This window comes from Anopheles merus, chromosome 3L, assembly GCF_017562075.2.
Source record: "Anopheles merus strain MAF chromosome 3L, AmerM5.1, whole genome shotgun sequence".
In the NCBI taxonomy this organism is placed as follows: Eukaryota; Metazoa; Arthropoda; class Insecta; order Diptera; family Culicidae; genus Anopheles; species Anopheles merus.
This window is the reverse complement of record NC_054085.1, coordinates 36,282,446-36,303,637: the sequence shown is the minus strand read 5'-3', so window position 1 is coordinate 36,303,637 and position 21,192 is coordinate 36,282,446. Positions and strand designations below refer to the sequence as shown.

The window sequence follows — 21,192 nt, the reverse complement described above, 5'->3', positions numbered from 1 at the left end:
TACGACCGGTGTGCATGGGGTAAGGGCAACCATGAGCAAAAGTGTGACAGGATGGTGACACGAAAACACGGCTAAACCCTTCAAGTGTTGATGCGATGGAAAAGCTGTGTGGTGTTGCTGCTAATTGTGTTGTTTACTACTTCTTCTATTGGGGGGGCCTGCCTGCCCTGTTGGCTTGCTTTTATGATTTTTGTTATTGCTTTTCCTCCTATTTTATTCATTTTGTTGTTAATTAAATATGAAATTTCTCGTTTAATAGGCTCTTCTCTCTCGCTTTACAACAATTAGGTTGTTCAAAGCCAATTAAATAAAAGTTTTGGTGAGTTGGAAGCTTGATCTAGAGTAGATTTGATCGCAAGACCTATCACGTGCTAACTCGAACACTTTACCATTGAACCACGAGACTGCCCGGTGGCAATACACTTCTAAATCTGGTTTGATTTTCCATCCCAATTGCGCATACCGGGGGCGCCTATCGGGAAGGCCTTGAACGGGCGAGGGTTAACATCATTAGCATCATTGGTTTAAAGTTCAATGCGGGTGGCGGCGGTGGTGGCTTCAGCAGGAAAACAAAAAGGTTGAATAAGCCGCGCACACCGCAAAGGTTAAGGTGAACTGTTGCCCCACCGTCTCCGTCTGTAGGCAGCATACAAATCCATCGAACTTGCACGCCGTTTTGATTTTGCATTCATTCCCATTCCCCCATTCCCATCGCCCCTTCGCTTTCTTATTGCCTGCCCGGAGACGACCTTTCTGACCAACGCCCTTTGAAACTATCCGTCCGCCCCTTGCGTTTTGTGTCGCTTCTTTGCGCGCGCTTCGCTGTCGCTGACGCGTTGGGCGGGTCAGGTCAGGCACTGGAGCTTTTGACCGTGACACTTCCTGTCTTATCCACCCTTCCACCAAGGAGGGACAGGAGGTGGCGACACACACACACACACGTCAAGTGTGAATTACAGCCTCCGATCGCTACCAACGTCGGCATACGCGGAGACCGTGGAACCACGTTCCGTGGGAGGCAAGGAAATTGGTTTTACCGACCTACCGACGTCGTTCAAGGACATTTACCGGTTGTTCTGCACAAAAGTCGCTTCTTCACATTGCTGTTCTTCCCATTTCTGCGCCCCGGGTTCGTGCCCTTGCGCGCCAGGGGAACCGTCCCGCGATGTTGATTTATTTACACTCTCGAACGGTGTGTGGACCTCGTGCTGTGCTGCAGTTTATGTTTGTTTCCATCCATTTCGCGTGGCGTGGTGGTAGTAGTAGTGGTATTAGAGTGAAACATTACATTGATTTCGGACACTTCGTTCCCGACGGAAGTGGGTGTTTTGGGATTTCAAAGGAAAAGGTAAATAGAACAGTCGCGTCTTGATCACTTGAACTCGAAATCGAAATCTGATGAGATTTCGTGTCGCATCAAACACTTAGGGCAAGGAGTGACATTTCTTCGCCGCTTTGAGTCGTTGTGTAAATATCTCTACTTTGATTTTGATTGCTTTGAACTTGTATTATGCTGTCGTGAAAGTCGTAAAAGTCGTTGAATTGGAAACAATGCTCAATTGCTGTTTGTTATGCTGTCATTTGCAATTCATGTTTCGATGTTTACTTTCTTTGATTTGTTCATTTGTTTCATGATTCAGGAACCTTTATGTGTCTTCATTTTTTCATGTTTTCTGCTCGCAGTTACAATAATTTTAACAATTTTAAAAACTTCAAATATAAACGATTAGAGCCTTGCCTTTACGGACGTCTCCAGCATCGAAATAAAGTCGTTTAAACGCCCTCTTACCCCCAATGGACTTTGTTTTAAATCGAATTAATCCCTCTCAAGCGTACGCTCAAGCGCTATTTGCTCTCCTAATTAAGGCAATCAATTTTATGCTGGCAGTTCGTATTTCAAACCAACCATCACCAATCTCCCTCTCCACTCCAGAGACCAAGAAGAAGCAAGTGACGTTCGGTCGCTTGATGTACTTGCTTTTACCATGGAATGCCATGCTGGGAGTTCCTAAATTCATTTCCTCCCCCACAACCCCATGGTGACCGTAGTGAGCTGCTGCCTCCTTTTCTAGTGCATCTGCATCTGCCCACTGCTGTGGGATTGCTGGCATTAATTAGAACCTATCTCGACGGAACGATCGATCGTGGACGATGGACGCACGAGAAGGTTGAAGCTTTTGGCATTTCCCACTCCGCTGTGTATCTTCCTTCCGAAACGCTTCTTTCCTCTAACCCTGCTCCTCCTCCTCTTTTGAACCATTTCAATCGATGGACTGACTCAACTCCACCCCGGTTAAACGGTAGGACAGAAGGGAGCGAGAGGGCGAAACGTTACGCCATAAATTCCAATTATGCAACCACTCAAAACCGCCCCCCTTTCCCGTTCCAACCACAGCGCGGGCAGAGGTTTTAATTAAAGCATTGTGATGCCCCGTGCTAGAAGTGCTCAATGAAGCGCCGCGGAAGGGTGCACGATCTACGCGAGCGCGCGAGATAGAACGGTTCGATTATTAGGCGAGCGCATCTTTCCATGGTGTATGCGAGATGCGAATGTGTTATGATGCGGGGTTGTTGGTTTTTTGTTTTTTGCTTTCGGATTCTAGAATAAATAACGATTGAGCGCACTGTGCACTGTGAAGAGTTCAGCTGAGCATCTGCTCCGAATAGCAAAACGGGTATGAATATGCATTAGCCGGGGATGGAGCCACACCACTGGGGGGAATGGATGCCCGCATTTTCCGCCCCCCTCGGTGGTGGTTTTAATCTAATTGCCTGCTACATTTTCCTACGGTCACTTCCAACGGCAATTGGGTGGGTGGACCCGTTGTTCGACGTTTGAAGCTTTGAAATGGTTTGAGACACAGCACAGCTGTTAACAGCAAGCAACATTGTTGCGAGATGTGTTACGTTCGACGAAGCCATCCTGTTAGCGTTATGCTTCGGTGTGCTATAATATTTGGTTTAATAATTTGAAATAAAACCAATAAATAGTAAATTAAGTAAGAAAATGTATCTGTTCAAGCATCTTGTTACAATTCGCGTGCAAAATTAAACCCCCCCAAGCCTGCAAACCGTACTCAACACTACGTCAACGGTGTTGCGGAAAGATAAATCCAACCTTATCCATCGGCTCCATCTATTCAAACAATCTGTTCTCCCTTCCCTACCCCCCCCCCTCGCACACCGCCATTGCATCATCTTTCCATGATTGAGCAATAAATTTTCTCACCACCAGTTGTTTGCGCTTTTCTCTCCCCAGGTCATGCCGGCTTTGCGTCTGTTTGGCCGGAAATGGTTAGCCGCCTCGGACGACCTCGTGTTTCCGTGCGTGTTCGAAATCTGCTTCCGGATCGTATGGTAAGTACCGCACAGTACAGTACCATGCTCACCCACGCCACGCCATGCCAAAAAGGTTGCCATTTTCTAACGTCGCTTTCTTTCCTCTTCCTCGCTTTTCCGCCAGGCTGGGGCTGATTTCGTGCGTAACGTCCACCTACTGGAACGTGACCGAGGAGTGCGGTGAGGATGCGGTCCCGGTCCGGATCTATCTGGTCGGGACGATAGTGTTAATTAGTGTAAATATACTACTGCTCGTCATCTTAGTCAATCGCAGCGCCCAGGGCAGCATTACCGAGGTGCACAAGCGCCGGCTGGTCGCGCCGCTGCTAGTAATCAAGTGAGTTAAGCAGCAACATCGCGTTGCAGTTGCAAAAGGTTGCACGCATCCTTTTGAAACCATCATAATTACTTTCTCTCACCATTCCTTTTCTAGAATACTTTTAATTCTACCGGAAACGGGCTTGAACGTGCTGGGCACCATGTGGGCGTTCTGTGGAACGTTCGAGTGTAGAAGCAATGATAAGGTATCCCGAACTGTGATCGAAGGTAAGTGCCGAATCAAAACCTATTGGTACAGGTGGTGGAGCAAGTGATTTCGTTTGTACAGTTGTCAAGTCGCACATTCTTACTACTTACATGCACGTCATGAGTTCAACTCTCGAATTTACCAAGCCTCCCAACTATGCAGATATAACCAAAGCTCCTTTTGAAGACTTAAATGATCAGGCCTTTAATCGGTTATTGCTATAAATAACAAGAAAAAGATAATTCGATTTGACCTTAATTGCAATTAGGCTGCATGCTTAAGATTCTTTGGCAATGCTTCAGATTTGGCCTATTTTTGCCGACGGAATGTAAAGCCTTTAATTTACTACGCGAAATAAGATCGTAGAGACAGTCAGCCAGACCTCGTGCCAACTGAGGCCAGATTGATTCAGCTGTACAGCGGGCTATTTCCGCAGGTGGATCAGGTGAAGAAAACAACTCTGTTTGCTTACGATGTGCGTAATATGGCGCAGTAGTACCATTTGGCATATCCGCAGATACTGTGCGAATGAGACATCTGAGAACTACTCCATAGAGGCTTGTCTAATGTTAATTTAAATTTAACGAATAAAAAGGTTTATTGAACTAGTTCACTAACTCGTAACCCTCTTCCAGCAATCGTCCTATTCAACTGGGTCGTGTTTGCGCTGATAATATTTGGCCTGGCGATCGTGTTTGACCCGCTCGGCTCGGCCAAGTACAAGAATGGGCGCGACACGAACGACAACGGACCGACCGAGTCGGCGATCCACCGGAAGGTGTCGAAGCTATGGTTCCGCCGGTTCCGGTGGGCCTTCTGCTGCCTGCGCCGGGACGAGTTCGGGCACGAAGCGTTCACGCAGGTCGCCAGCCTGCTGAGTGCGCTGTTCCGCGGGACCGATCTCGTACCGTCCGACATTGTGGCCGGCTGTGTGCTGTTGCGCGTCCGGCAGAAGCGTGAAACGCGCGAGATGCGCCGGATACGCATGCTCAACGACGACGGTCCGCGTTACTCGACCGATATTACGCGCGTCTTTGCCACCTCACCGGCCTGGATGACGATCAAGAATGCGCGGCACTTCCTGCGTTTCGCGCTGGCCGCGTACGGTTGGCCGATGGTGTGCTATCTGAACTGCTGCACGGGGCCCTATCGGTTGATACCGAAGATGACGTGCTGTGCGTGCTTCCGGTAAGTAAATGAGTTTCGGGGAAATACAGGGTGGAAAGGCAGGTAGAATTGACTCTAAACGTCTCGGATTTCTCTCTTGTGTTTGTATTGCAGACGAAAACCCCAAATCATCATCGATGACAACTGCTGCCTGTGTCATCTGGCCGGCGTACGGTACACGTCCCGGTTGCGAAGTGAAGATGTACTACACGCGTCATTCAAAAATCATGTATTTGAGGTAAGACGAGACCACACTTGCTTTATTCCCCCTCCTACGTCACGATCTTCCCCAATCATTCCTCTTCCGAGCTGCGATCTACACCGAGAAATTTAGAGTTCCGGGACTTCAGCATGTCGTGCTGCGATTTCGAAGGCACAAAGCCTACCGGTTCGTCTTGCAGACCAGCAAACTCTGGAATGAGAAGTTCCATTAGAACCCAAGAGCACTTTTTGGGGAATTCTCGCCAGGAACCTTACCGGTAGTGGATGGTGGAATTGATTGCAGCTTTCCGTACGTTTCCTCCGCATTTTCTTCTGCTCCTTCGTCACACTGAAACGGTGCACCGGTGCAGATCACTCCCATCAGCATCGCTAGCAGTAGCATCGAAAGCCAGCACCGTTTCAAGCAAATGATTTCCATGGCAACGAACGAGCTTACGAGTTGATGTGGTATGAATAGAACAACACAGAACACACTGACACTTGAGTGAGGTGCGAGTGATCGCTTTATACGTCCACGTACGGAGAAACGGAGCGTCACAGGTCGGAACTGATAACTACACCCGTCGGTGGTTTTAGGACCGGTTTTTTTTTCAGAAAGACTTACAATAATTTATGAATAACATGGTGCAGGCAATTTTCCCTGAACAGTGTTTTTGGCGTAGAAAAAGTGGCGGGTCTTATCGGAGCTGCAGCCGTTTCGTTTCAGGTTTTTGATGTGGGAGGAAGACAGGTGTCATGCGCTGTGAAATGCAACACCTTTCACGCTCTTCCCATTTTAGATTAGAAGGCGGCAATTGGAGGCGAGTTGACAGTTTTTCGAGGCTAATGTCGTTTTAGCGTGTCAGTCCAGGGTTGGGGAACCTGGTTGATTTATTTTTGGTGAGCGACATTGGATATTGGATGTTCCTGTACTTACTTGGAAGCAGCGGTTGTAACTAGCTAAAGAGATCTTGACTTTTGTTCGAATTGGTGTAAAAATTGAAGTCCTCCAGCGATGTTTTGTGTTCCTGGAAGCATTGAAAACACTGTTTTGGAACCACTGTTTATGTATTTCATTTTCCAACGCCTGCTAAGCTTCTGCAACCAACGGTTCAATCGGTGGTCCTGGTATGGCTGGTGTAGTGGTATCGGCAACCGGCGGAGATGGCTGTACTGGACGATTACCTCCAACAGAACCTCCACCACCACTCGATGGTTTGTTCATAAAGTTGTAATGAAAGTACGCTTCATTCTGCTTGCTAACCGTGCTCTGATGCCGTCCCATGAACGAGATCTTCTCCAAGAAGGTGACCCAACTGAAGTCACGCTTCGTGCGCCCAAGTCGTCTCTCTCGCGGTATCGAGAACGGCGTACCAGGCCACTTTCTGTAGGTGGTGAAACGATCGAGCACTGGCGCGGGTGGTGTGTATATATGACGGAAGCATTCCAGCTGGCCATCGGCAGACATCAGCTCGGCGGCGGTGAAGGTACACTCGTAGAGTAGGCAGTGGAGCGATCCTACCAGATTGTTGGGAACTGCAGTGCCATTGTTGATGGTGGAGGGGTCCAAGATGCACACATTGTAGGCCAAATGATACTCGAGACCGTCCTTGGTGTGGCGTACGAAGCAGGAGTAGGAGTTGTTGCTGTAGCGCTTGGAAATTACAACGAGACCTACAATGGAGGAGCGATGATGAGCGATATTGGAGTGTTGAAAGCGATGAAGATGTGGAATGATATTGTCTCTTACTATCAGCTTGGATGTAAGGAAGAACAGACAAGGTGACGGTTCCAAATAAGAGAACAAACAAACAGATGTCCATGGTCCGAGTAGTGATGAATGTCTCTCGCTCAGACTAGTCAGCTTCAGTGCTTTTATATGACTTTTCTCCCTTCATTAGCACATCTCAAAGCAATTTTAATGAGAAATTCCTATCTTTATGTTTATAGTACTTCCAAGATTCTAATTCTCCATTAACTCTCTCTCCCCTACAGTTACCATTCTGCATAATGGCGGATCACAGTACGAAAAGCATCGTCATCGCGATCCGGGGCAGTCTGTCGATGCGGGACGTCTTTACCGATCTGGTCGCGAATGCGGAACGCTTCGATGCACCCGGCATGCCACCGGACTCGTCCGCTCACCGTGGCATGGTGGCCGGCGTTGACTGTATGCTGAAGCGTTTGCGCGAGGGCAACATACTGGAGCGTATCTGTGCGACCTATCCCGAGTATACGCTCGTGCTGACGGGGCACAGTCTCGGTGCGGGCGTTTCCATTCTGCTGGCGGCTAAATTGCGCAGTCGCTTTCCGGATTTGCGCGTGTACGCGTTCGCTACGCCGGCGGGACTGTTGAGCCGGGAGGCGGCCCGTTGTACGGAGAGCTTCGCGTTCACGATCGGTGTCGGGGACGATTTCGTGATGCGGCTCGGCGTGGATTCGATCGAGAATTTGCGCACGAGCGTTATCGAAACGATACGGGCGTGTAAGCTGCCAAAGGTGTGTGTGTGTGTGTTGTGAGTTTTTTTTGTTATTTTTTACTTATTTTTGGCTTCTTGTTTTGCACAGTGGCGCATCATGCTGAACGGGTTTGGCTATGCGCTGTTTGGGGTGCCATCGCGAGATCTCGAAACGACCTGGCACGATGTGACGGAAATCACGAAAAAGGCCGCCCAAAGTCCACTGCTGTCCGGTGAGCGCCCAATCCAGACGGTGGCCACTGCGGTAAGTTGCACAAAAACTAGTCCTTCGAACCGGATTTACTCAATTGCTTTATATCGTTCCAGGAGGGTGGACTACTGTCGAGCGAAATCTCTCTACGCCGGTTTGCCAAAACGCGCCTGTACACCGGCGGCCGCATACTGCACATCGTGCGGCGGAAGAAAACAGAACTCGAAAAGTAAGTTCCCTTGTCGTTAGTTTGATTTTCAACATTTTTTTATCCTTCATCTTAACCTCCCAAATCCAACAGGAAATCCAACAGCGGTGGACCAACGTACGAGATGCGGTGGGCCACGGCGGAAGACTTTACCGAGCTGAAGGTGATGCCGCGCATGCTGCTCGACCATCTGCCGGACAACGTTTTCAAAACGCTCACCACCATCCTGGAGGACCAGAAAACGCACAACGGGTCCGTGCTGTCGCTGCATGAAATATGAACGCCGCGGGACACAGGGCGGGAACCGAAACGGAACCACCGGGATGTAACAAACCGAACAGTGCCTTATGTGAATGTGAATCTTGCCCAAACGTGGGATGATATATGGTTGTTGTTTTGTGGTTGATGGTCCACAACCACCTGGTCCCCCGGGTGTCTCCGGACGTAAAAAAGTGGAACAAAATGGTTCATCATATCTTTCCATCCACCTTTGGGCGATGCAGCGTACGAAAACGAAGTACCACCTAGTAATGATGATGATATTACACTACTAATTCCCGTCCTTTCGGTCGTTAAGCTGCGTGCATGTTTGTGTGTCCGCCCATCACTCCAAAACAAAACGCAAATTGACTTTAAGCATTATGACAAAGAGCATTCCAGCGAGAATAGCAGCCAAATTAACATTCCACATTTTAATGTATTATACTAGTGGTTAGATAGTTTAGATAACCGGCCGGTCGGACTCTGCCACCCTTCTTCCCCCATTCCCTAATACGTAGCGGTGATAGTAGTACCTAGGTAGTACCTAAGTGCGAACGGGAAGACAGTCAGAGGCAGTCTTGTACGAGAAAAAATACGAAACGCGCAAGTGATTTTTTTTATAATTTTTTAGCAAAAAGCCAAGACAAGTTGTGTGATCGTGTGTGATCCAAATCCGCTTCATCCTGGTTCCTTTACTTCATTCCTGTTTATTCATGTTTACTACCGAACACAGAGGAAGAGACAGAGAGAGAGAGAGAAAGAAGCCAAATCCACCAAAATTCCAACGCGCAGTGTGCTGATTCTTTTCATGTTCGTTACTTGGTTGTGATAGGAAATTGATACAAAAAGAAAAAAAGCACAGACCTTATGGTAATTAGGAGTTAGTTAAAATTGATTTTAAAAACAATAACCAACCAACAGAAAAAAAACAAGAACAAAACGGAAACGTAAGGTATTTATTAACTTATGAAGTTTTATTGTGTTTGTTTCCAAGGAGAAAGATAAGCGTTTTCCATTCCGATAAAGTCTGTGCGTGTTTTTTTTGTTTGTTTTTCGTTCGTGTTTTTAATAGTTTCGAATACCGCGCGCTGTGTCTGGTTTTTTTTAAGGTTATCGAAGAAGAAATTCCGACGACGAAGCCCTTTGTTGTCGATAGTGTTTAGGCGTAATCATACGAAAGAGAAATGGAAGGAGAGAGACAGAGAGAAGATAAGGAAACGGTCTTAATTATTAGTAAAATAATGACTACCGGATACGAGCCCGTCCCTGCATGTATATGTATATGTGTGTGTGTATTTTTATATAAATATTCTCTCTGGTGTAGAATTGTGTTTTTTTTTGCGCATTTTAGTATATTTAAATCCGAACAAAAGCAGCTTACATGGTGGTTTGGAAGAGCAGGAGAGAGTCATCTAAAGTCATTTGGCGAAGGGTGCTGATGGTTAACATATTTTAAATCCATTTTTCAATCACAACTGCATCTGCATTTGATAAATTATGTGTGTTTTATTTTGCGAACATGTTTTTTTGGGGTGCAATTTCAAACAACTCTACAACTAAAAATCAGTTCAAATGGCTAGTAAGAACAGACGAACTACGGAACGGAACACCAATTTGCTCCGTTTTCTAAAATTCAAACCAAACAAAACCACACCAACGATCATACTTTAAAGAAAGGATTTTACGATGGTTTTTGATAGGAAGAGCGATCGGTGGACTCCTCTCAGCGCTCACGGTGGCATTAGTTTTCACCACTGCCCTGGCTGTTGTCTGGTGGTCCACGGCGTCCACCACCCTGGCCGCCACCTTGTTTACCGCCCTGTCCGCCCTGTCCCTGGCCACCACCGCCACCACCACCCTGGGCAGCACGGCGCATTCGCAAGCCTTCCATCGCGCTCAGCACATCGTCGAGCGGTTTGATCATCTCGATCCCGTCCACATTGTCGATGCGAGTCAGCGTGTCCTGCGGCTTCTTATGCTCAGCGGATGCGTAGTGCTAGAAGTAATGGAAACGATTTTAAATTTAAACATTTTACGTTTTTTTTACCAAATTCAACTCACCACCAGCACCACCATCGCTAGGAGAAAAATCGCTCCAATTGCTTTGTTCATGTTGTTTCGCTCCGTTCGCCTGTGTGTTAACGTACCGTGATCACTGTCAGTGGGTAGCTGCTTGCTCGAAGCCACTGTGAAGGAGCCTTTTATAGTACAGCACACTGAAGATTGGTATCAGAAACACCGGCACCTGTGACAAATGCCTCTTTTCCGGCAGAGCAGTTTGTCTGATCGTTTCATTGTAAAGCTCACCTCGCAGCGACTGCAAAATTATTAACAGGAAATGCAAAACCGTGATGATGCACACTAATGTGATGTCACGTTGGGCGGAAAAAAAACAGATACGGCCCCAATCGGTGTGATATTCGGTGTGGCATGTGCGCATTACCGATTCGCGCGGCACGCAACGCCACAAGGGCGACGGCGGTGTGACTCATTTACACCTTAATTAGTACATTTAAGAAAGCTTATATTTTACTTATAAACTACAACAATGTTACACCGTTTTGGAAACGTTTGCAATGATTGGTTTGGGGCGCGCTTTGAACAATACTTTGCTCCGTACGACGGCACGCACCCGGTACTCGACCTTCGGCACCACCTTGTGCTCGATCGCAACGGTCGAGTCGAGTACGGTGCGATTCGAGGTGACCGATTGGGCCGTCGAGTCCAGCTCATGCTCGCTGCCTTGCGTCATCGGCAGCTGGCTGACGTCCAGCATCATTTCATCGTCGTCATCATCGTCATCCCGTCGGTTTAGATCGCACTTTTCGACCACCAGCAGTGGTTTGTCGATTTTCTGCATCCTTCCTTGCAGTATATGATGGCCAATGATAAGAATCTAAAGAAGGGAAGGCATATTTTTAGTTATTTATCTGGTGATTTCCCGCTGAAAAGGGATAACATACCGGTTGGCCGTATTTGTTGTAGAGAAGATCACCAATGAACTGTCCAGCCATGATGCGATCGCCTCGAACGTCCAGATCACCCTGCAGCTCCACGATGCTCCACTCTTCCAGCGTGCTGTTGGGTTCTCCATTTTTGGAAGGACTGTTTATAAAAGATTCATATAATATAATACAGTACAATTCAAATAAACTAAATACTAGAATAATATAAAAAGTAACATGGCTTTTAACAAGTAAATATAAATTTGACAGACCAAATTCCGATCCTCTTTTTATTGAGAACTGCATCTTAATGAACTACACATAAACACGCCTTAAACCTAGCAGCGGAACTTCTTAAACAGTGGATGCTGATGGGCCGACTTCTTGCGCTCGTAGTAGATCGCATCATCCGCACCGGCCATCGAGCTAAGCCCACCGGTACGCTTCGATCCACCCGGTCGTGGCACGCCCGTCCCGTCGCCCGGCATACGCTCATCCTCACAGTCCATATCGGTCGCGGACAGCACCTGCTGCAGCAGCTGGCCCTGCTCTTCGCGCGTCTTGTAGAACAGATCCGGATCGCTCTCCATGCCGGCCAGATGCGTGATCACTTTGTAGCTGTAGCCCTGGTTCACCAGGAACCGCTGCCGCTTGCGCGAATATCCCATCTCGAGCGTGTCCTGCGACACGAGCGTATAGAAGAACGCGTTGTACTCTTCCGCGATAGCGCCCTTCTTCGCACGCAAGATACGCCCCAAACGTTGCGCCTCCTGACGACGCGATCCACCGTGCGAGGAGATCTGAATCAGTACGTTCGCTTCCGGCAGATCGAAGCTCGTATCAGCCACCTTCGACACAAAGATCGTGTTCACTTTCGGGTTGAATTTAAAGTTCTGCAGGATCTGTATCCGCTCGTTCTGTGACGTCGGCCCGTAGATGTACGGTTTGTTCATCTTGATAGCGTAATGCTTCAGCGCAAACACGTTGTCGCTGAAGACGATCGTTTTGTCGCCGCGCTTCTCGTGGTAGCGTATCAAGTACTGGCAAGCCCGGAACTTGGCCGGATTCATTACGTACAGCAGCATCTTTTTCGACGTCTTCGCGATTAAATACTCGCGGTAGAACTCAGGCGCCATCGGGCACCATACCTCAGCGCACTGGACCCGGGCAATATAGCCACGTTTCTGCAGCTCCAACCAGTTCGCTTCGTACAGCTTCGGACCGATCAGGAAGTTAAGGTCGGCTATTTTGTCGTCCTCTCGCAGCAGTGTTGCGGTCAGTCCGAGCTTACAGTGCGACTGTACGATGGTCAGCACACGACGGAACATTTTCGCCGGGATCGTGTGCACCTCGTCCAGCACCATGATGCCCCACTCCTGCTCCTGCAGCCAGCGCATCGTCTGTTCCGCCTCCCAGGAACGCTTCTGCGTGTGCGTTATCATGGAGTAGGTCGTCACGAGAATGCCACAACCCATCGGTTTATCCTTCGCCTCGGACGTGAACCGACAGATCATACTGTCGTCCGCCGTGGACCACATCTTGAACTGTTGCTTCCACTGCTCCACCGACACGCCGCTGTTGCAGAGCACGAGGGCACGCTTGCGCACCGTACAGCAGGCCGTTACGCCGACCAGCGATTTGCCGGCACCGCAGGGCAACACAATCACCCCGGATCGGGCCCGCCCGTTGCCAAACATTTTGCGCAAACTTTTCTCCTGGTAGGGGCGCAGCACGGCGGCCGGCTTCAGGTCGATGTTGATGTCGGCGTTAATCGTATCGTTGCGGAAATCGTACTCCGCCAGCAGCGGGAACTCGATCTCGATACAGCGCTTCTGCAGCACTTCAATCTTTTCCTGGTTCACCTCGAACGAAACTGTGTTTAGGTTTGCTTCCTCCTCCTCCTCTTCGTTGTCCATCTTGTCGTAGAAGTTGGTGATATCTTCCGGTACGGCCGCTTCTTCGGTGACCGTTTCACTACCTTCCGCAAGTTTTTCTAAAAAGGCAAACAAGGTTAATGAATCATCAACTCCTCGCTCACTTTCCCCCAATTTCACCTACCTCCCGTCTCCGTTGTTGTTGCGCCGGGGGCCGGCAGCGTAGTTTGTCCGGGAGCTAGCTTCGTCTGTCCGAACGCCGTTATTCCCTTCCCCTTCTCCAGTGTTTGCTTTATGAACCCATCGCCACCTTCCTCCTCAGTGCGGCGCAACCGGCACGACTGTATGACCGGGTCTTTCAGCAGCTTCTGCAGCACTTCCGGATGTGGACTCTCCACAAAGTACTTGTTGTGCTTCAGCACCAGCTTCACCTTGCCGTACGACAGCGTACAGAGCCGGATGAACTCTACGATACCTTCCGGAATGGTTGTTTTGCTGAGTCGCTTCAAGTACTCGACAATGTCGTGCGTCTGCAGGCCGACCGACACGGCCGCGTACAGACTGTACGCAGTCAGCTTGTACTCGTGTATGTGCTCCGGGCTGAAAGATGCAAACACAGTCATTATTTCAATATTAAACATACTCCCTTCCACTCCTTCTCCCCCGTATCCTACCGACAAACAGGTTCCGAGATGGCAATCAGGAAGTCGTGCGCGTGCTTGTACACCGGCGAGAACGACTCCAGGAAGATGTGCCCGTTCGGCGCAACCCACAGCGGCCGGGACTCGTTGTCCGGCTTCAGCTCCATCTGCGACCGATAGTCCTTTGCCCCGTACTCATCCTCCTGGATCGCATCGTCATTCTTTTCCGCATTCTTCGTGGCCGCATCCGGGACGAAGTCACTCTCGCCCAGGTTGCTGTCGTCGTCGTCCGCAAACGCGGCGTACGCTTCATCTTCCGTCCGTCGCTTTTTGTTCCACTTGTTCTCCACGAACCCGCTGGCACTGCCCGATCCGGAACCACTTTTATCCTTTTTGGAGGACTTTTTCGGAGGACCCATCGTGGCAAGGCGATGCGAATGCACAGGAGCGGCTCTCCCGTTTGCCCGTTCGTCAACAAACACGACCGACTTTTTGACAGCACAGTTTGACAGCTACGGCACGGCGAAGGTTTTTGTTTCCTTCGCTCCAGCCGCTTGTTTTATGGAAACAGGAATAAATCGGCGGTTTTACTTACTTTCTTATGTAAATCGGCATTTCCGGCTACACTCCACACACTACAGCAATCGTTTAGTCGCACTGAATCTCAGGAATGTTTGCACAAACACACAGAGTTCACCTCTCTTTCCGCGAAACAAACTGGAAACGCGTTTTGGCGCGCACCGTTTCTGTGAGCAGCTTCGCCCCATTTGCCCGCAGAGGGCGCTCGCGGCGCAACGGCTTTTTGACATTCCTACGGGCGGCCGCGCGGTGACAGTTCGGCTGCCATCCATCATCGCACCATTCGCCAAAAAAGAAACCCCCGCGGAGGAGACAAAACGCATTTTGGTCGCTCGTTCGGTTCGTCCTGTTGTAGTTTTCGCGAAATCGCCAGCGCGTGTATAGCGAGTGTGTGTGTTTGTGTGTGCGTACGGAAGGAAGGAACAAGAACACGGCCGGTGCCGGAAAAGCTGCGTCGCTCGACGTTTTCTTCTACCCCTCTTTTCCGCGCGCTATCGTTTATTCGGTGATTTAGTTTCGTGCGTGTGCGTTTTATTGTTTCTTGTACGGTACGTCTGGATTGTTTACGCCTTTGTCGTGTGGGTCTTTTTTTTGTCAGTCATTTCCCTTGAGGCTACTGTTGCCGCACACACACACAAACACATACGTACGTACATTCACATTGCATTCTGGCTCGGCGTGAGGGGACATTTTCTTCTTGTTCTCGCCTCGTGAGTGAGTGTGTGGTGCGGTCGATTGTTCCTTGAAAAGGTTCCTTCGCTTGCCTCTGTCGAAGCCGCCCTGTGCCTTCTGCGTGTGTGTGTTTTACGTGCAAATACGTGACTACGTATGTGTGTGTGTGTGGCGGTGGAAGCAAATCGCGATTGTTCCGTGCCGTGCGGCTGCTTCGATTGGTTTCCCCTTCCCTTAGAGGGGGGTGTCCCGTTGTTATCACCGTGTTTCGCTCGCTTTTTGGAAGAAGAGTCTGTAGTGGTAGTGGAGGTATTGGTGGTGGTGGTGGTGGTGTGGTAAAGTGTGAATGCGACAACAAGGTGAATTGCATTGTTTTCTGCTGCAACTGCATTTTATCTCTTGTCGAAGTCCAGTGGAGAGTGGGGGTGGGGGTGACACATTTATCGGAAAAAATATTTGTTGCCGCACGTGTAAAGTTGTGTGCGTGTGTGCCCTGTGTGTCTGCAGCTGTGCTTTACTTTCAAAGCTCTTCCAAGTGTGACTCATCCAGAGTGCATTATTGCAAGTTGTACAATTCGGTGAAAATTGAAGGAAAACCATCGCAAACAATGTTCGTTTGTTGAGAAAAGGAGGAGGAACGCTGGCGGAATCCGCAGCACGAGTGACGAGGTTCCCCACTGAACATTCCGGATCTTTCTTATCGCACCGGTTTTGCTGCCGGATTACCTTTAAGAGCATGGAGAAGCAGGCGGCGGCCGGAAAGCCGATGAATCAACACTTACACACACACACACACATACAGCCAACTTCACACGATGTGCCGAGGCAGAACCAATAAAGCATGAAACTGCCCCTATAGACCGGACCGACCGGAGCAGCGATGGAAAACTAACGAAAAGCGGCGACGGGCGGCATTGAGAGGAAACGCATTTATGTACACACCCAACTCCCCGCCCCCTGTCGGTGGGGTGAGCCATCCAGAGGAAAATGAGGAACGACAGAAAAGGCCAAAGTGGCCACCCAGCCACCCACCCACCCACCCGCGCCCGAAAAACAACCAAAATTGGCTCTTCGAGAAAATGATTTTAGCGAACACAAACGCACAAGGCGTGCTGATGGCGCTTCTCGGTTCCTCCTTCTTCCCTCATCCTACGGAGTGTTGTTTCAGACCCTCTCTTCCGCTTTCCACCCGAATGCGTTTTGTTCCAAAAACACGCTGTGTGTATGTGTGTGTGGTGGGGATGGGGGAAAGGGGGCGAGTACTCTAATGTGTGTGGTACATGCTTTTTTCGGCTCAGTTTTTGGCTGGCCCACCATACACACATACACACATCATCCTGCCTCCCCCTTTTACGACCGAGCTCCACTAAAGAAGCATCATTATCCTAAAATTAGATTCGGACGTGCCGGGGTTTTCTGTCTTACTCTGGATACAGACCCCACCGTCCCTCCTGCTCCCCCCTCTAGAGAATTCCATCATGGTCAACGTTTTCTGACCTTCTCGCCAACCTGTCGGGAAAGCAACACCACCCAGCACAACCTAAAGGGAATGAGATTTTCACACCTTCGATTATTTTTTTGGCACCGAGAGCAGCAAAGTGTACTTAGTGTGGTTGCATCCATTGTCAATTGACGGTAACGGGAAGCAGAGGGTGTAAAAGGTGTTTGTTGCCATCGCAACATTCCCTTGTCCTCTGACCGGCCAACACAGATACGGCCGGCGGCGACGGGTTCAGTATGTTTATGAGAAGGGAGGAAATTATTTACAAGAAAATGTCTGTCGGTATTTTCGCTCCGTTCTACAAAAAGGCCCGCTAATCGTTGTTGCGTGCTTTTTAAGGTTCGAAGAAAGGAAAATATGGCATTCATTTCCCGGGAAAAAAAGATCCCATAAACACACATGCTTGGGGAGCACTATCGAACGAAAGGAAAACCCGCAACACATCAAAGCATGCACGGACGGAAGGCTACAGCATGATTATTATGCATCCCGGAGCGATTCCTGCGTACATTCCGGCGTGCACCGTGTGCGTATATGGATGTATGGGATCATGATCGGCCAGCCAACCCATCCGGAACAGTTTCTTCGTGCATGCGTGCATTAAAATTTCGTTCGCACGGCGCGCATCGACCGCGATGACTAATCGCGAAAGCATCTTTGCTGCCCCATGTGTCTGCCTATCTGCGCAACAATATGCGTGAAGCTGTTGCGTTATTTTTTTTTTAATTATTGTTTTGCTATTTTCGTTTTAGCCAGCATGTCTTTTTTGCACTGTGATACATAAACACGGTGGACGCTCTTGGACTTTACGCCTTGCGGTTTATGCAATGAACCGGCGGAAGAAACACCCAATGAAAACAAAAAAGAGGGTCCCTGTACACTCACACACATGTAAATGATTCACTTCTGCTCAACCGCACAGGGTAAATCATCCACAACAGAAGTCTCCTCACACCCGGGCGTGCTGGGTAGGTTGCCTTTTTAAGAGAGCCTAACACCCAAAAGCGGGGACCGGAGAGGCGCGAGTGGAATGAAGTGAAGGTCTCAGTGTCTGGCGGCGGGCGGCGTCGGCGGCACATCCATCATCACCGCTTTCGTGCGCTGAAACCAAGCGGCAACGGCAGCTGAATCGGATCAATTTTATTGATTACTTTTAATATGGTCGGAGTGTTGTCATTTCGCATCGGCCTTTTCCCCCCGATGTGCTTGTGGCGATGCAGCAAAGACAGGAAAAAAAAAAGACAAGAATTGCAATATTCTGAAGTAACGCGTGCGTTCATTTGCGTTCGCTTATTCGCAGCGGAATGAAATGTGCGCAATGCTTGTCCATTTGCATCGAACAATAAAATACGTGCGTGGAGAAATAATAAAATATAGCTCATAGCTCTTCTATGTGCTGTGTGGTGCATGATGCGGTCCGTTTTCTGTGGACGCGAAAGTTCTTATCGCGGTCGTTTTGTGACGTTGTTTGGTGGGCTGTGGTCAGATAAATTTGTCGCCCACCGAATGTCATGCTCATGCCGAATCAACTCCTTCAAAAAATAATTCATTTCGGTTGGTTGAAGAAGTTTCCATAGGGGAAGAGGGAATACAGACACACACACGCCCTTTTGGGTTGGTTTTTATCATTTTCTGTGTTAAACTGCGCTGTGATAAGAAACAACGCGCGATATGAAATCGATGTGAGCTGGGTGTGTGTGTATTGTGGTGTGTAATGAGCAACGCGATGGATTACTAATAGCGTATACATTTACTAATCGCCCAGAAGAAACAAATCCCGATTTGATACACGTTGGTTCATGATATACACGTTTGTTGAAACCTTGTTGACTTCTTCACGCTGCTACATCAACGACACGGAAATATTGTACCGATTCAGTCAACAGTAATTTAATCACACCCATTTCTCTTTGTTCTGCAGTTACTTTAACGAGTTCAGCAAACAGTGTTTACTGCTTACCGTAAGCAATGTCGACCGAAAAGGAAATGAATCCCGCGGAGGTGGAGCAGGAGGAACACGACAGCAACTATCAGCCGCCGCCGCAGAAAACGATCGAGGAAATTATGGCCGCTGATGCGGAGGACGAAAGCTTGCGAAAGTACAAGGAGGCACTGCTCGGCGAGGCACAGGTGGAAAAGATTATCTTTGGTGCGTTGATAACACGATGCTTTACGCATAAGAAAGTAAACTGTTTTACTAACCCAATACGGTTTTCTTTCTCCCGTTCTTTCAGATGAATCCGATCCACGGAAGGTGATCGTGAAAAAGCTTGCCCTGCTGGTGGCCGATCGTGATCCGATGGAGCTCGATTTGACTGGTGATTTAACGAAGCTGAAAAAGAATGTACGTCGCTTTATAGTGCGATAAGGATTCCAAATATTTTCTAACATTCTCAACGTTATTTCTATTGTAGGTGTTCGTCATTAAGGAAGGCATTCAGTACAAAATTCGTATCGATTTCGTAGTGCAGCGGGAGATTGTGCACGGTTTGAAGTATGTGCAGAAAACCTACCGAATGGGCGTTCCAGGTAAGAGCGCGGAGTTCGCTTTAACGAGTTTTAACACACAATAATCCATATCAAGTGTTGTGTGTACTGGTGTAATTGAATTGCCTTTTGCCCTGGTTGTGTCATGTTTAAATGGACGAAACATGAACGCCCTTTTTTCATTATTTGTTCATTTTCATACATATTTTCATTGCCATTTGCTCCCTTTCCAATATCGTTTTCCTCGTTTCATTTCGACCGAGATGGTAATGTGTGATTTGATTGATTTGTTTTATTTATTCCTTTTCACCGTCTTTTTTCATGCGGGATGTGTGTGTGGCTTGAAAAAACCTTTTCTCGTTAAAGCCATCCATGGTAAGAACTAGTAGAGGGAGTAGAAGTTCGTACTAAAACGCTCACTATAGGAATGAGCACATGTTCAATTAGTGATATGCTGATTTGTTATTAGTGTGCACATTTTTGGCACTTTAAGCGTATTTCTAATCCGAGTGTTGTTAGTGTTAGAATTTATACACGTTTTGCACTCTTAAACAGAGTGTATATCAAATACGATTACTTTTAGATGAACAGTGATCGAGTTATGTTAGCTCGTTTTGATCTCCCAATCCTTCCAGACTTTCCTTCTCCATCCTTGTTGCTATTACGCTTTCCCTACCAACAAATGCTTTGCTTTCCGTGTTAGTTATACCTATATGCGATCCTTTCTCCTGCCTCGATTATCTTGCCCGACTGTTACAATAATCTTGTTTTCCCACCCCCCGATTCAGTCGATAAAATGGTCCAGATGGTTGGTTCCTATCCACCAAAGAAGGAAATCCAGAGCTACACCACCCCGTTCGAGGAGGCCCCGTCCGGCATGATGGCCCGCGGTACCTACTCCGTCACCTCCCTCTTCACCGACGACGACAAGAACGAGCACCTGAAGTGGGACTGGAGTTTTGAGATTAAAAAAGACTGGCAGTAAAATGCAAACCACCTTCCTCCACCCGTAACTCTTCTACTGTACCAGGACACTGCTCTCCCCTTACCCGGTTAAAAAAGCCCCTCCCCGCAACAGACGTGCGTGTTGAGTTGAAGGTAGAGTAGACAGAGAAAGCGAGAGAGAGAGCGTGTGTTTGTGTGAAGAAACATTATTATTAGTGTGGATAAAGAGGTACGAAACAGAACAAAAAAACGGGAATATTGGCATGCTTATATCAGTGTGTGGTTAGCGTCAGGTGTGTGTGTATTAAGGAGAGGGGGGTCTGATTCTGATAAGCAGGAGAGTGTAGGGAGCCAGAAAAGATGAAAAAGAGGAAGCAAAGCAAATGAGCACATTCATTCAAGCAAAAGTGTGGTGAACATGCAGAAGGCAAAAGGAAATCCAGTGTGCCACACGGACAGGTCGGAGGATTGTTTTTGCAAGATTTTTTCTCCCCTTCTTTCTTTGTTTTAATAAAGGCGACGCTCAATCCGCGGGCGTAAGAAGAATTTATTACAAGAGATAGTAGTAGTAGTAGTAACTAGCATGCAGACGTTATAGCTAGCCGGGGCAGAAATAAAGGTTCCTCCTAAGGTAGAACAATACAAAACAAAAAACAAAAACAAACCAAGCAAAGCATGAGAAATGAGACTACAAAAAACGCTGACAGTTCAGAGCAATAAGTGTGAATGTAAAAATCAGCCGAAAGGAGGAAACAAGCGCTAAATCGCTTTAAACAAAAAAACAACAACATGAACGTTGCATTCTGTCTGTATTATCGCTCCTTTCTTTTCCCTCTCCCCCCATCCACCTTTTGTGTGATTGTGATGGTGGTGTTTACTTCAGTATTTGCCATTAAATCAGCATTCAGGCATAAACAAGAAGCTTGCTCTCCTGTTTTTTTTTCTTATTTTGCACGTTGTGTAGAGTAGAGAATATGCTGTGCAAAAAGCTCCCATTTATGCTTATTCCATTTTGTTTCTAAAAACTATCCAGTTTGTGAATTGAAGCGATTATTGCCGTTTAGCGACGTGTGGTAAAACATGTGTGCATTTTTATTACTTGCGTTTTTGAACTATTGAGTTGCGAAATTCATCAACACTTTCACCGCAATACATGAAAGTGCAATTATACAGCGA

The 21,192-nt window shown here is 48.0% G+C and overlaps 6 protein-coding genes across 17 annotated transcripts in view; 2 read left to right on the top strand and 4 right to left on the bottom strand.

Moving 5' to 3' along the window:
- The window catches only part of LOC121599325 (diacylglycerol lipase-beta-like), a 29,263-nt gene extending 20,043 nt beyond the window's left edge, over window positions 1-9,220 (top strand). For all 5 annotated transcript variants that reach the window (XM_041927051.1, XM_041927052.1, XM_041927053.1 and 2 more), the window contains 9 exons: window positions 3,260-3,357; window positions 3,464-3,676; window positions 3,773-3,885; window positions 4,501-5,053; window positions 5,147-5,270; window positions 7,229-7,732; window positions 7,802-7,957; window positions 8,020-8,132; window positions 8,205-9,220. In XM_041927051.1, coding sequence (XP_041782985.1) covers window positions 3,263-3,357; window positions 3,464-3,676; window positions 3,773-3,885; window positions 4,501-5,053; window positions 5,147-5,270; window positions 7,229-7,732; window positions 7,802-7,957; window positions 8,020-8,132; window positions 8,205-8,391 — 2,058 coding nt within the window. In that variant the 5' untranslated portion in view covers window positions 3,260-3,262 and the 3' untranslated portion in view covers window positions 8,392-9,220. The remainder of the gene's footprint in view (window positions 1-3,259; window positions 3,358-3,463; window positions 3,677-3,772; window positions 3,886-4,500; window positions 5,054-5,146; window positions 5,271-7,228; window positions 7,733-7,801; window positions 7,958-8,019; window positions 8,133-8,204) is intronic.
- On the bottom strand, window positions 4,000-7,221 carry LOC121599326. 5 transcript variants are annotated; one of them, XM_041927056.1, is made up of 4 exons: window positions 6,984-7,221; window positions 6,171-6,907; window positions 5,510-6,115; window positions 5,247-5,444 (listed from the first exon to the last, which is right to left on the bottom strand). In XM_041927056.1, exons 1-2 carry the CDS (start codon window positions 7,054-7,056, stop codon window positions 6,324-6,326), a joined length of 657 nt encoding a protein of 218 aa, XP_041782990.1. In that variant the 5' UTR covers window positions 7,057-7,221; the 3' UTR covers window positions 5,247-5,444; window positions 5,510-6,115; window positions 6,171-6,323. The 5 variants fall into 5 exon arrangements, with proteins under 5 accessions (XP_041782994.1, XP_041782990.1, XP_041782991.1 ...); XM_041927057.1 differs by having other exon boundaries at window positions 5,510-6,076; XM_041927058.1 differs by having other exon boundaries at window positions 5,510-5,727.
- Window positions 9,221-9,858: 638 nt separating the features above from the next.
- On the bottom strand, window positions 9,859-10,561 carry LOC121599328 (serine/arginine-rich splicing factor 1-like). Its single transcript, XM_041927062.1, has 2 exons — window positions 10,434-10,561; window positions 9,859-10,368 (listed from the first exon to the last, which is right to left on the bottom strand). Exons 1-2 carry the CDS (start codon window positions 10,482-10,484, stop codon window positions 10,114-10,116), a joined length of 306 nt encoding a protein of 101 aa, XP_041782996.1. The 5' UTR covers window positions 10,485-10,561; the 3' UTR covers window positions 9,859-10,113.
- Window positions 10,562-10,867: 306 nt separating this feature from the next.
- Window positions 10,868-14,627, bottom strand: LOC121599968 (chromosome transmission fidelity protein 8 homolog). Its single transcript, XM_041928140.1, has 3 exons — window positions 14,428-14,627; window positions 11,336-11,477; window positions 10,868-11,268 (listed from the first exon to the last, which is right to left on the bottom strand). Exons 1-3 carry the CDS (start codon window positions 14,445-14,447, stop codon window positions 10,924-10,926), a joined length of 507 nt encoding a protein of 168 aa, XP_041784074.1. The 5' UTR covers window positions 14,448-14,627; the 3' UTR covers window positions 10,868-10,923.
- LOC121599960 (general transcription and DNA repair factor IIH helicase subunit XPB) lies at window positions 11,576-14,346 on the bottom strand. The gene is made up of 3 exons (XM_041928126.1): window positions 13,866-14,346; window positions 13,376-13,791; window positions 11,576-13,310 (listed from the first exon to the last, which is right to left on the bottom strand). The coding sequence occupies exons 1-3, from the start codon at window positions 14,249-14,251 to the stop codon at window positions 11,656-11,658; spliced, it is 2,457 nt and encodes an 818-aa protein (XP_041784060.1). The 5' UTR covers window positions 14,252-14,346; the 3' UTR covers window positions 11,576-11,655.
- A 74-nt stretch (window positions 14,628-14,701) lies between the features above and the next one.
- On the top strand, window positions 14,702-20,377 carry LOC121599967 (rho GDP-dissociation inhibitor 1). Of its 4 annotated transcripts, none has more exons than XM_041928135.1 (6): window positions 14,702-14,959; window positions 18,506-18,733; window positions 18,819-18,928; window positions 18,999-19,113; window positions 19,438-19,446; window positions 19,860-20,377. In XM_041928135.1, the coding sequence occupies exons 2-6, from the start codon at window positions 18,553-18,555 to the stop codon at window positions 20,054-20,056; spliced, it is 612 nt and encodes a 203-aa protein (XP_041784069.1). In that variant the 5' UTR covers window positions 14,702-14,959; window positions 18,506-18,552; the 3' UTR covers window positions 20,057-20,377. The 4 variants fall into 4 exon arrangements, with proteins under 4 accessions (XP_041784069.1, XP_041784072.1, XP_041784070.1 ...); XM_041928136.1 differs by lacking the exon at window positions 14,702-14,959 and adding an exon at window positions 15,271-15,442; XM_041928137.1 differs by lacking the exon at window positions 14,702-14,959 and adding an exon at window positions 18,358-18,375.
- The last annotated feature ends 815 nt before the right edge of the window (window positions 20,378-21,192 follow it).